Below are 14,066 nucleotides of genomic sequence, written 5' to 3'. Positions count from 1 at the left end.
AGGCAGCAGCTGTGTTTTCAAACACTGCTTATTAATAATGTTTTGATTATAGTAATTTAGGAAGAATCCAAAAATGCAATTTGATTTGAAGTATGTCATTTATTAAAAGAAATGTTCAAAGTGATAACAAGGATTTTTGTGTGTGTGTTGAATTCTATATTTGAGAAAACAGCTAAGTTAAGTGAATAGGTTTAGATATATAAATTTATATAGATAGATAGATATACAAAATTTGACAGAAAATTATTGAATATTACCCATATTGAACAAGAAAATTTTTCAATAGTTTAATGAGAAATAATGAGTATGATCTAATGTATTTGTTAGAGTGTAGTATTCCATTATGAAAATAATGTAGTGGTTTCTAAGTGATCCCAAACATGCTTGGGGTTAATATTACTGTTGAAGAACACAATTATGGTATAATACATCTAATAAAATAAGTATGTTAGACAGGTAGAAATAGTCCATTCTTTGCCATCCTATCCTTGAAGTGACAGCATCGGACTTAGATGACACTTGATATGCATTATTAAATAACCCAAAGAGACGGCAGTCATAGTATTTTCTTAGGCATTTGCTATTAAATGTACAGTCTTTAAGGAGCCTTAAATGCCCACTAGATGACAAAGACCTGCACGCTCCCTAGTGTTTCAGTCATTCCCTCATGTGGTTTGTACACATCGCTCCCACACACCTAGTAAGAACCATGGAGGACATGGTTAGATGGTCAGGACGGGAACCTTATTTACTGAAGCATAGTTAATATTATTAGAGGTACTCATCAAATAAAAATGTTCTCTTAATTAACTTTGTACTGTTTATTTTAATTTTTGTGTCATTTTTTTTTACTGTTGTTATTCAAGATGGAGAAAATATCAACCACACTGCAATAAACACAAATGATGCCCTTGCATTTTGCGTATGGTGCTTTTCCCTTGTGGTGACTTGGTGTTTTGTGTAGCCTTAATTCTTTGCACATGTTCTTTATATATATGGGGGATGGCATCATTTTCAATTTTAAACAAAAAGATCTTTTTAAACAAATAAAGAACAGTGTCTTTTTCAAATAAATTGCTTTGTTGGGATCAGAATTTCATAAATAACTTTGTAGTTAAGTTGGCCTCTCCTTAAACCATATATGAAATTTTGCTTTCATGTGCTATAGGGGTTGTTTTCCAAATGTTTCTAAATGACTAGGAGATAGTAATATGCTTCACATTTTGTATCAAATATCTTTTGTCTAGAATTTTCCAAAGGATACAAACAAAAATAGAGCTTATAACATTTTTCTTGGCTCATTTATTACTAGTGATTTATGAAATAATATTTATTACTTCCTGAAACCTGTGAAGTAAGAAGTGTTGATGCCAGGGAGCAAACATTATTTAAAAAGAAATAAAAGTACGTCTTAATTAGTTCAAGGGAACACTAACATGTGTCATGTTAGAATATAGTGTTATAGAGATGTGAAATGCTTTCCCATGGCTGTGTAGAGCAGGGTGATATTCCAGACTTGCCTGGCATTTGTTGTGGCTGCCCACCTAGAACCCCAGGAAAAGTACTAGAGTGTGCATGTTCACGTTGGACTAACTCTGCAGCCCCAGCGATGCTTTTGGCTTTAGTTTTGAAGAGGTCCTTTGACCTGGGAGGCATTTGTCAGAGGCCTATTAATGCATTGTGTTATAGCAGCTTTGGCCAGTGAGGAGCCTGGTACTGATGAAACTCTGCTTAAAAAGTTAGGGACCATATCCTCTTCATCTCTATCTATCTAAATGTAGCAATGAATAGATATGGGACATTTTTAATTCAGCGGAGAAGTGCTGTAGCACACTCTGGATCAGTGAACTGCCGTGGCTTGACAGTCATTAATGGGCATCAGAAATGATTTCTGCTGTACAGGTGACCCAGTTTACTTACCGGGAAAGAGGCAGAGGCATTGGCTGTGCAAGGTATTTCTGCGGTGCTGGCCTCTGTGCCTATATGAAGAGGCTGTGAGGCTGGGGATGGAGAACACCTTAGCCATCAGTCACAGACTAAGCTCAGGCAAAGCCTCACAGAGTTGAGTTCTCCAGCCTGGGAAAACCAAGGCTTAGCTTGTGATGGGACCTCTTCTGTGGTTGATCGTGTGACTGGATGAATCTCTTCCACCCTGGATTGCACAGTACTGAGTGAACCGTAACTGTGTTCACAATTGGAAATAGCTGACACATTGGGAGAGAAACATTAATAAAACTACAAAAATAGGGTAGGTCATATATTGCAGTAGAATATTATGGTCATATAAATGAATATTTTTTTTTTTTTTGGTTTTTCGAGACAGGGTTTCTCTGTAGCTTTGGAGCCTGTCCTGGAACTCCCTTTGTAGACCAGGCTGGCCTCGAACTCACAGAGATCCGCCTGCCTCTGCCTCCCGAGTGCTGGGATTAAAGGCGTGCGCCACTACCGTCCGGCTAAATGAATATATTTTGATCTTGGAAGAAGTGAAGTTTTTGCTCAGTCATCCCTAGAAATAATTCCCACACTCATATGCATTTAAACACTCTGATTTTGGTGGAAGTGCAAATTCTCTAGATACTGAGTTCTGTTGAGCCGTAGACTGGTATAGGTAGCAAGACAGAGGGCTGGTTCTCAAGTTTAGCTTCCCATGAGGATTATTTAATCCTTGTGAATTGTCAAACATGCTTGCACATGTTTTAGCCCTAGAGATTCTGATGTAAATGGTCACATCAGATGGGATGTAAGGGATGGGAAGGACCCAGGCTATGATAACGGTTCTCTGAGACTCTCATGTGTTGCTGCTGCACAGGAGGATGGATACTCCCTATAGGTTGGTTCTACTTTGCTGCAGAAAGGAAGGTTTTATCCAAAGCATCTAATCTTTTGGTGTCCACTTGCAGGTTGCAGCAATCTACAAGGACTCAAGCATTGGGAACCTTATAAATATAGTGATTGTGAAGTTAGTTGTAATTCACAGTGAGCAGGTAAGTTGCAGGTTGCAGCGAGGGCTGTTGGTTGTAGCTGAGTTTTGGTGGGATTAGCTGCAGATCACTGAAGTCTTACTAGAAATGAGATCTTTGAAAACTTACTTGAAACATGTAATTTGAACTGGATTTTATGATGCTTATTTTTAATCCCAGCACTTGGAATGCAGAGGCAGGCAGGTCCCTGTGAGTTCAAGGCCAGCCTGGTCTACATAGGGAATTTGACGACCACCCCCACCCCAGGCCCCCGCAGCAGGATGTAGTTAGACCTTGTCTCAAAAAGACTCTGGTGGAAATAAAATGGAATGATATTGGTGTTTAATAGAATGAGAAAAATAACACACACGAATCAACAATTAAAAAAATTCAGAATGAAAACGTTTACGCATTAACTTTTATAATCATAATGGGGAAGGATTTAAAATACGTTAAATTTGTTTGTTTGTTTGTTTGTCTTTTGAGACAAGGTTTCTCTGTGTAGCTTCGGAGCCAGTCCTGGGACTTGCTCTTAAAACAAGATTAATTTTATTTTTACAGTTAGATTTCTAGTCCTGAATATTTGATCATTATACTAGATCAGTATTTATTTATTTATTTATTTATTTATTTATTTATTTTGGTTTCTCGAGACAGGGTTTCTCTGTGTAACAGCTCTAGCTGTCCTGGAACTAGCTCTTATAGACCAGGCTGGCCTTGAACTCACAGAGATCCGCCTGCCTCTGTCTCCTTAGTGCTGGGATTAAAGGCATGCACCACCACCACCTGGCAAGATCATGGTAAATATATTTAATTAAAACGAAGAGCAAGGCTGAGGTTGCTCTTTATGAGCCTGTAAAAATGCACTCTGATAAACTGTGGATTCCTGGGTGGCAAACAGGACTGAAACATTTGCCTTTCACTGAGTTGTTCCTTGCTTTCCAGGAAGGACCAGTCATCAGTTTTAACGCAGCTACCACACTGCGCAACTTTTGCCTATGGCAGCAGACTCAGAATGTGCTGGACGATGCTCACCCTTCCCACCACGACACCGCTGTTCTCATCACTAGGTATGGCTTTTGAAAGCCTCTTGTGCAGATGGATTCTCTACTCTTTCTGGCATGAGAACTGATACATTTTGGCTACACTTTTTTTCCCCCCACTAACACATGAAAGTATTCATGAGAAGTCTGTTAGAATGAGAGCATTTGACTCTTCTTTGATTGGAATTGTGGGAAATCAGTAGGATGAGTCATGCTATGATCTAAATAAAATACTTTCCTTATCTTGTTAGAGACAGAACGAGAGCATTAGATATACTACATGGAGATTGACATTTATGTAGATCCGAGGGCCAGTTTTACCCATTCCCTCTTACTTGTGTTTCTGTCTGTCATCTTTTATCAACTATGCGTCAGTCCCTGGTTTTGATTCTTAGGGATTGCCATAATTATCAGGCTTCCCTTGCTGAGAACAATTCCCACTGTTACAAAACCATTTCCTTCTTCCAAATACCATAATTCAGGGCTAAATCACACCTCGTTTCAATGCCACGGTACAGGGGTGTATAGTATTTGATGTTTGTTTAGATAGTTTACTAATGAAATCCTTCCCATTGGGGCCAATCTCAAGGAAAGGTGAGCTTCCCAGAACCTTGAAATAAAAGTCTATTTTATCACTTTTTAAGCAATAGCAGGATTTTCTTAACTTCTCCATGCCATCTTAGTCTATGGTTCTGGCCTGCGTTGTGAATGAAATCAAGAGCAGAAAGTTCACAGTGAAGGATTTAAGATCAGAGGGAGAATGGACATTGAGGAGAGATATATGAAATGTGGTTGGGGTGGGCAGGGCCACTGTCCAGCTATGGGGCCAGAATCTCAGGAATTAGGGGCAAAAAGTAGCATCTGACTTCCGAAAGCATACACATTTCACATAATGGCTGTTAGCAGCAGGAGCAGATGCGTGGCTGTGGAAGTAGCTTCATCCTGACAGTGCGGGCTTACAGAACATCTGCTCCCCACTGGTGCGCACAAGTGAGGCGTCAAGCTAACTCCAAAGCCTTTGAGTGTGCACTGTCGGGGTTGGGGGCCGAGTGGCGATAATCTGGGCAGGGTTAAAACTTTAATTTTGTGTTGACTCACTGTAACCGTATTGTCTGAAAATGTTTCCAAATATTTTTATCTTTTATTTCAAGGGAAGACATTTGTGGAGCTAAAGAGAAATGTGACACATTAGGTAAGTTCTTTCATCAATTAAACTTAGCTTATTAATTATTTAGTGAAATATCTATAGTTACATTTAAAGTTTCCCTGTTTCATTTGAATGATTTTGATGTGTGGTCTTGGTAAGTAAATGTCTCTTACTTCTTTGATTCTGCCTCTGAATTTTATATAATAGCAAGAACTAATATTTAGTGTTACTAAATGCCAAGTTCTATGCATGTTGTGGTACTTAATGTGTTTTTGTGTGTAGAAGATAATACACAGTAACCCATAAGCCTGTTGTGTGAGCTGCGGGCTGTGTTCCTGCCGCCCCAGCTCCTGGTCACCTGGCTAGCTTATGTCCGGAAATAACAACACACAAACTGTATTCTTTTAAACACTGCTTGGCCCATTAGCTCTAGCCCTTACTGGCTAATTCTCATATCCTGATCAACCCATCTCTAATAATCTGTGTAGCACCAGTCTTACCAGGAAAGATTCAGCATGTCTGACCTGGCGGCTTGCTTCATTGCGTCTGTTCCAGAGAGGAGAGCTATCGAGTCTGAGCTCACTTCCTCTTCCTCCCAGCATTCTGTTCTGTTTACTCCACCCACCTATGTTCTAACCTATGAGGGCCAAGCAGTTTCTTTATTTTTTAACCAGTGACCTTCCTCCATCATAAGCCATCTTGAAGACTGTAGTGTAGAGCCGTGAACCCGCCACCAGGTCCAAATATGCCAGCTAGAACTTGGTTTCTCTTATAGCGGACCTGTGTCCAGCCCTTACTGTATGTCTCCGCCTTTCCTGATGAGGTGACCAATGCCAAGAATTTTAGCCTCGTCAATTTCTTCAAACCTTTGCAATGCAACATTACCTACATAATGCTTCTCTAAACATGGCAGTGTTTACTTTCTTCATTTTAAACTTTGTAGCTGTGGTTATGCCTTTCCACATCTGCATAACATTTCAGGCACACTCCTAGACTAAAGTCCTGTTAGTAAAGTGGAACTAATTACTTTTCTGTTGACTTCCTGGGTTGTTCATTGTGCTTCTGAGGGTGAGAATCCCTCATCTAAAATGCTAACTTTTGAGGGCCCATGTGACATTTAAGAAGTTTCAGATCCTCAAGAGTTTTGAAGATTGGACTTTTGATGCATTCTATGTAAATATCCCCAAATTTGAAAGCCTCTGAAACTGAAGTTCTGTGGTCCAACTAGTACAAATCATTTTTAAAGTGATCTCATCAACACGTGTCTTGTACTCTTTGCCAGTAAGATATAAGTGTGCAGCAGCGATCGAGCACATTCAGATGCTTAGCCATAGGAGATGTAAACATCCCTTGGGTTCTTCCCTTGTTGATAGAGGTCACCTTCATATTTCTCAGCCTTTGCCAATCCTAAAGGAATGGATATTTTAGTTTGCTGATTGCTAAGAAGTTTGAACATGTTTTTCCATATCTACCAGCCCTTGACACTTTTCTGCAGGAATGAAGTAACTGGAGGTCACACCGCAACCTTCTGCTCTAGCGTTTGTTTCCTGTAACCACTTTCAAACAGTCATTATTATTTCTGCACATCAGACCCTTTGCAGGTTTTAAGACTTGCGAATATCTGACTGCTCTGTGCTTTGTTTTTGGGCATATGTGTGAGAACATGATTTTATTGAATTTATGAACCCCTATATTTAACATTTCCATATCTTAATCCTTCTGTGACTCAATGTTTACACACATTATTGTGTCTTAAAAATAAATACTTAAAATTTAATTCTTTTGTGTTTCAGACACTAATTCATGGGGGGTGTGTGTAGTTTTCTTATATATATATTTTTCTATTTGGAAACAACTTGATGAGTAATTCCCCTCTTTTCTTTAGGAACCACACATTCCCTCTTAGGACCCATAGTGACCAGTTATCCTTAGGATCCACAGTCCCCTCTTTTTCTCAGTACCCACAATGTCCTGCATTAAATCTCCTCTTTAACTGCGTATTGTGCCATCATTCCATCTCTCTACCTGTCTGACTCACAAAGCTCAAAGATGTTTTCACCGTTATTCTCTATAACCTTTAATAATTGATAGAACATATGCCTCTACCTTACTTTTATTATTACTGTTTTTAAATTCATAATATTTTTTTTTATTTTTTGAAATTATATCAGTCCCCCTTCCTTTCCTCCCTTCAACAACTCCTGTGTAAGTCCCCTTACTCTCTCAAATTCATGCCTTCTGTTTCTTTAACGCGCGCGCACACACACACACATACACACACGCACACACTGTTTATTCTGTATGATGTCACAGGAGTGTATGTAATCCCAGGGCTGATCACTTGGTAGATAACCTGAGTGCTCTTTCCTAGGGATGATCATTTTTTCCACTCTCAGAATCCCCCAGTTACCTGTAGTTCTTTGTATAGAGTTGGGGCCCTGTGAGTTTTCCCCTGTCCATATTAGCATATTGGTCATTATACAGATCTTTTTTGGTAACCATGTTGATGAGACTTCATGGATATGGCTTCTCTGACATTTCTGGGAGACACAATCTCAAAGTAAACTTCCTATTTCCCTTACTCTTATGCTCTTCTACCCCTCTTCCACAATGACCTTGGCACCTTTTAATGTATGTGTATATATATGTATACAATTTATGTATATTAGTGCTTTTCCTGCATGAATGTCTGCGCACCACACCCATGCCTGGTGCCCATAGTGATCAGATGATGGTGTTGCATCCCCTGGAACTGGAGGTACAGATGATTGTAACCCACTGCATAGGTGCTAGGAATTGAACCAAAGTCCTTTGGAAGAGCAACCAGTGCTTTTAGCTGCTGAGCCAATGCTCCAGTTTGTGTCTTTTATCCTAACACAAAGGACCTTGATAAAATTGGAGCTCATGCTCCCTTCTGTCTTCCATATCTTTGAGAGATCTCAGCATCAGCTTGCGTGAATCTAGGCACAAGGTACCTGCTAGCTGCTTGCTACCACAGTGCTAACCATTTGCTTCAGATGTTGTTGGTATGCATTTGTGGCCTGACAGGACAATTTTATGGCCAGTTTCCTGATCACATAAAACATAAAGGCTTGCAAGTAAAGCATTCGTTTTAGAATGTGCACTTTTGAAGATGACACATAAAGTCAGGAGGTAAGGGAGTCAATATTGCATTCTAAAGCTCAACTCAGCTTTGTGGGAATTCAGCTGTTGGTAGCTTGATACTACTGATCAGGGCTGGGATGAGGAAGAGCATCCAGAAGAAGTGTCTTCACTGTTCACCTGTTTTGACAAGGGAGAAATGCATTATATTATAGAGTATATTATATATGTATATATATATATATGTTTATATATATATACATATATGTGCATTATAAAATACATTATGAATTAATTAGAAGCTTGCATGTGGAAGCTTGGATTTTAAGCTTTAGGATTTCTCTGTCATATTGATTCTAAAAAAAGGTCTTTTGGGGAAGACGTTGCCCAAGCAAGGCCTCTTGGCAAGAGATTCACAATGAGGGTAAGTCTTGTCTTGGCTAATGAACATCTCAGACTGAGATTTCTGGTTTAACGTTCATTTCTTTAAATTCACAACATGATTTTATGATGGTTTGGCACTCTACCTCCATGCCAGCATGACATTCAGGTTGTTAGCTTTTGTGAATAAAAGAGTTACCTAGGAGGAGGAGGAGGAGTGAACCCGGTGACCGATGGAGTCCTGCTTCTTCAGTACAAATTCTTAAATATGTCATGAGAAGTTAGGTTACATCCATAAGCCAGCTCTTGTGAAAAGAATCCTCACAGGCATGTAAATTTTAGGGGGTGGAATTAGAAGCTATGGTATTGAGTTTTATTTAAAAGTCCCAAATTGAACTTCAGCGATGGTGATGGAGTTGGGATTTTTATAATGAATTACCATGAAATTTCTCACTCTCTCAGCTCGGAGGATTCTTTATAAGCTGGAATTGTCACGATTGTTGATGTCCCGTTAGGTCCCACCACTTCCGCCTTTCCACAGCACGTTTCTTTGCCTGTCACTCTTTGTATGGGAGAGAGAAGATTTTGCTCTTCCCATTGCCCAAACAGTCACGGGTTACCGAGTGCTTACAATGACCCATCTATCCGAGCCACGCCTTGTTGTAGCTGGCATATGTTAAATGGCAAACACCATGTCAGACACTTATACTTTACTCGTGTAACTGTGTGTTGCTTGGGTACCTGTTTATTCCAAGCTTTACCGCAGCTCTTGATTTCTTCTCGATTGTTCTAGTGGGCGGAACTCTGCCTGTTGTATTCCCCACACTAGACATTCTGCTCTCCCTTTCCCTATGTTTGCAGAAGAATATTTGCTCATCCTATTCTTTAAATTATTTTTTGAATGAGAGAATCCAAAAGTTTACAAAACAACAAAATCAAACAGAAATACCAAAACAAAACAACAAAAAAATCTCAATGCAAACTATTCAGTCTGTTTTTTCATCTTTTGGCTTTAAATATTTAATATTTAAATATTCACTGTTATTAGGCAGCTCTGCATTTATTTTCAAGTCACAATGCCACCACCAGTGTTTTATGTATAGTTTCACATTGTGATTTGGGTGGCGCTTCCCTTTTGATGAGATACGTGTGTGTCATCTTTTTAGGTTTAGCAGAGTTAGGCACCCTGTGTGATCCCCTGAGGAGCTGCTCCATTAGTGAGGAGAATGGCCTGAGCGCGGCCTTTACCATTGCCCATGAGCTCGGACACGTGTGAGTACCTTTCCTTACCTGAAGAATGTGCCTTCCGCTTGCCGTCATTCAGCCACGAGCACCTGTATTCCTTCATCAAATAGTGCGGTGTGGTTTTCACATTGAAAGGCTAGCTTTGTGGGTTTTATTTGTGATCTGTGTTAGGTCAGATGGCTGCACAGACCAGCAGACTAATCAAATATCTAGAGCATGGGGATTCTTTTATTAGCTTACTGCACTGGCTTACATGACAAGCACTCCTGGCTTTTATTCCTTGTTATCTTATACATAACCAGGTACCACCCTCTGCCATCTGGGAGAGCCTGCAAGGGCTCCTAGTTCACAACTCCCCCAAAATACTTGAAAGACCAACTTGAATCTTGCTGTAATTGCTCAGAGCCCTAGCATAGGACACGGGTCCATGAGGTTTCTTATTCATGAAATGATACTCTAGAGCATTTCCACAATTATTTAGAGTTTTCTTATTCTTGTTTTATAAAAGCCCTGTCAGGGTTCTGTGCTCTAAGTACAGAGGCCATGATTTCCCATGACATGCTTAGTGCCCCCATGAAAAGCTTGGAAGTCCTACCAATCATCTTCTGAGAAATAATTCCCAAAGTAGCCGCAGGGTAGGTCATTATATTCCTTGTTTATCGCTAGTAAGGAATCGAGACTAGAGGTGTCCTGAGTTTGATCACTTTTCTTTCCTGGCCATTGGATTAGAATATCTGTAGACAGTAATTTGTAATGGGATAACTTAATTAGCAGGTTCTGCTTCAATTCCCTTTTATTGCCTAGTTCCTGGTCACCAACATTTGTATATAAAGGGGGACAGGGGTGTGCAGGCATGAGGGAAGATCTACAGATTGCTGAGAAATTGCAGTGGTACCTCAGAAACACTTTTTCTGGTTTTGAAACCTGCGAATTAGTACACTATGAGGAAGAATTGAAAGCTGCCAACCAGTGCACAGTGCAGGGAGTATTGGAAGCTGCTAACAAGTATATTATGCAGAGAATGTTGTGTTTGTTCCACAGCAGCTTTCTCTCTGAGGAACCTCGGTGTTTCTCAGATGTGGGTGAATAGTAAGGGTGATTTTCTTCCATGTTTGAGTCCATGAAGGCCAATGTACAGTCTCTCTCTGACCTGCTAGTTCTTTACCATGTTCTCACTGTCAATATTTGGGTGCTCTCGGGGCCCGGTTTTATTGGTTGTCACTGACAGGAAGCTGGTGCAGGAGAATTGTCTGTATTCTGTCAATCATGTTTTAAATAAACGCTAATTGGCCAGGCAGGAAGACAAGAAGTAGAAATGATGTAATAAGAACAGGAGAATTCTGGGAAGGAGGAAGTTGATTCCTCCCACTTCTGCCCAGACCACCAAAGCAGCAGGATGTGACCTGCCCCGCTGGAAAAAGGTACTGAGCCACATGGCTAACATAGATCAGAAAAATGGGTTAATCAAGATGTGAGAGTTAGCCAGTGAGAGGCTAGAGCTAATGGGCAAATCAGCTTTATAACTTATAGAGATCTCTGTGTGATTTTTCTTTGGGACTAAACAGCTAGGGGTACCGGGCAGGATAAAAACCCCAACAACAAACAAATAGGACCCGTTCATGTTACAGGAAGCCCCAGGCTACTGCTGAAATCTGGTTAATATATAGAATGGCATTGAGCTGGAGATTAAATTCTTTGCATACTGCAGCACCAGTCAAGGGTCTAGACTGTAGTGTGTTGACATCTTGCCTAACGTGTGCACAGCATCTCCTAGATGTCCAGGTTGAAACATGCAGGCATTTTAATATGAATCTTATGTCCATATGTAGATGAGACAAATTCCAAGTATTTTTATTGTTTAGACTTTAATGACAAATAAGCAAGATCAAAAATAATCAAAAATAAAATTTAGTATTTCTCAGAAACTATGGCTCTGAATGTGAAATTTCACCTTATGTAAAGACTCAGAGTACAGAACCCAAAATAACTAGAATTATCTATATTTTTTTACACTGTACAGTTGTAGAAATACACAGGAATTGTTATTAATGTTGTATCCATTTTTGATAGCCTTAAGTGCTTGTTTTCATTTTCAGGTTTAATGTTCCGCATGATGACAGTTATAAATGTAAAGAAGCTGGGATTAAACATCAGTATCATGTAATGGCCCCAACCCTTAATTACCACACGAGTCCTTGGACCTGGTCAGCTTGTAGTCAGAAGCACATCACAGAGTTCCTGGAGTAAGTCTGGATCCCTCTTCCTTTAGTTGATAAGTAACCACTTTCTTACCATCAGATTTCAAGTTGCTTGTTCTTTTAGAGTAGTTCAAGAAAAGGGTTAGCTTTTCATTATTAATATTCAAATAAATGTTTAAAAACATGAGAAAGATTGCTCAGTGGGTAAGGTCACTTGCCTGATGACCACAGTTCAGTTCTTGGAACTCCAAGGTGGAAAAAGAACACAATCAAGCGAATTGTCCTCTTGACCCCAACATGCGTGCTGAGGCATGCGCACCCCCCACACAGTAAATGAATGCATGAAGAATTTACAAAACAAGGATATATATGTATTAAATTTTACATATGCATATATAAATTTTACTTGAGAATTTTTTTTATTATAGTTCAGTCATATAGGCACGTGTCTTGCTTTTTTATTTGGACTTTGTTTTGTCTTGAAAACCATTTATGCGGTGATTTATGGTCATCAGAACATCTTCATGCATCCTTTGTTTGTCCAGATGTTACTAAGTAAAGTAATATTTTGAGAGGTGTTTGAGTGACAGAAGTTTAAGGAGTCCCTTCAAGATGGGAATAGCTGAAATCAAAAGAAATTTGCTTCTGCAGCCACAGAGATGGAGCCTGTAACCCAATGTATTCTTTCATTTATTTATTTATTTATTTATTTATTTATTTATTTATTTATTTAAGATTTCTGCCTTCTCCCCGCCACCACCTCCCATTTCCCTCCCCCATCAAGTCCCCCTCCCTCATCATCCCTAAGAGTAATCCGGGTTCCTTGCCCTGTGGGAAGTCCAAGGACCACCCACCTCCATCCAGGTCTAGTAAGGTGAGCATCCAAACTGCCTAGGCTCACACAAAGCCAGTACGTGCAGTAGGATCAAAAACCCATTGCCATTGTTCTTGAGTTCTCAAGACAACTTTAAGATACCATCTTACACCTGTCAGAATGGCTAAAATAAAAAACACCAATGATAGCCTTTGCTGGAGAGGTTGTGGAGAAAGGGGTACACTCATCCATTGCTGGTGGGAATGCAAACTTGTGCAACCACTTTGGAAAACAGTGTGGCGGTTTCTCAGGAATTTCGGGATCCACCTACCCCTGGACCCAGCAATACCACTCTTGGGAATATACCCAATGTATTCTTTCGAGGCTCTTGTAGCTTTTAAAAGAGGCAGGCCTGGGTTTCCCAGCTTTATGCCTTTACCTTCTGCCAGTTTTCTTTGCTTTTCAGTTTCTTTTATCCAAATTGTGTCTCCAATGTGGTCACTACGATTTACCAAGCTCCTTCCATAAAATATTTGTGCACAAATCCTTCTCAATGTCTTTAATAGTTTATATTCTCATCTTAGCATCATTAGTATTTCAGTTACCTCTCTTGATGGAAATGATGGAAAGAAACAGAACCATGCTTTAGAGCAGGTACTCCATGAATCGCCATTCTACATTTGGCCCATCATTGGCCAAAGCATCATGGAGCAGTATGTGACTGTATTCCAATAGCAAACTATGAGTTATATATCAGCCTTCTCAATGTATGGAATATGAGACCTGGCTTGGGTAGGTTGAAGAATTTGTTCTTAACCACATTTCCTGGGTCATAAAGGAATTTAAATGTAGAAAGCACCTGGAGCCAGGGAGCTAACTCCTTTCTTACTCCCTGAAAAGCCCCTTAAAGTAGAACATGAACTTCTTGAAATGCCTTGTTATTATTATTATTATTATTATTATTATTATTATTATTATTATTATTATTATTTTTGCTGTTTAGATCAAGGACCATAATGCACTTTATTTTTACATTTTGACAGTTTGGATAATGCATTTGAGGCTAATGGGCACTAAAAGTGTGACGCTAACTATATTGTGATAACTTGTCATTAAGCAGTTCTTGTTCGTCATGCTGGGACCGGAGTCCAGGTTCTTATACACTCAGGGGTCGAT

At 39.7% G+C, this 14,066-nt stretch overlaps 1 protein-coding gene across 1 annotated transcript in view; it reads left to right on the top strand.

The window, feature by feature from the left end:
* The window catches only part of Adamts20 (ADAM metallopeptidase with thrombospondin type 1 motif 20), a 118,177-nt gene that overhangs the window by 32,292 nt on the left and 71,819 nt on the right, over positions 1 to 14,066 (top strand). The window contains exons 5-9 of the mRNA XM_057791850.1: positions 2,901 to 2,984; positions 3,906 to 4,030; positions 5,155 to 5,195; positions 9,800 to 9,905; positions 11,975 to 12,121. Coding sequence (XP_057647833.1) covers positions 2,901 to 2,984; positions 3,906 to 4,030; positions 5,155 to 5,195; positions 9,800 to 9,905; positions 11,975 to 12,121 — 503 coding nt within the window. The remainder of the gene's footprint in view (positions 1 to 2,900; positions 2,985 to 3,905; positions 4,031 to 5,154; positions 5,196 to 9,799; positions 9,906 to 11,974; positions 12,122 to 14,066) is intronic.

This window comes from Chionomys nivalis, chromosome 17, assembly GCF_950005125.1.
Source record: "Chionomys nivalis chromosome 17, mChiNiv1.1, whole genome shotgun sequence".
In the NCBI taxonomy this organism is placed as follows: Eukaryota; Metazoa; Chordata; class Mammalia; order Rodentia; family Cricetidae; genus Chionomys; species Chionomys nivalis.
Note: the sequence above shows the minus strand (reverse complement) of the source record. Positions and strands in the feature narration are given on the sequence as shown.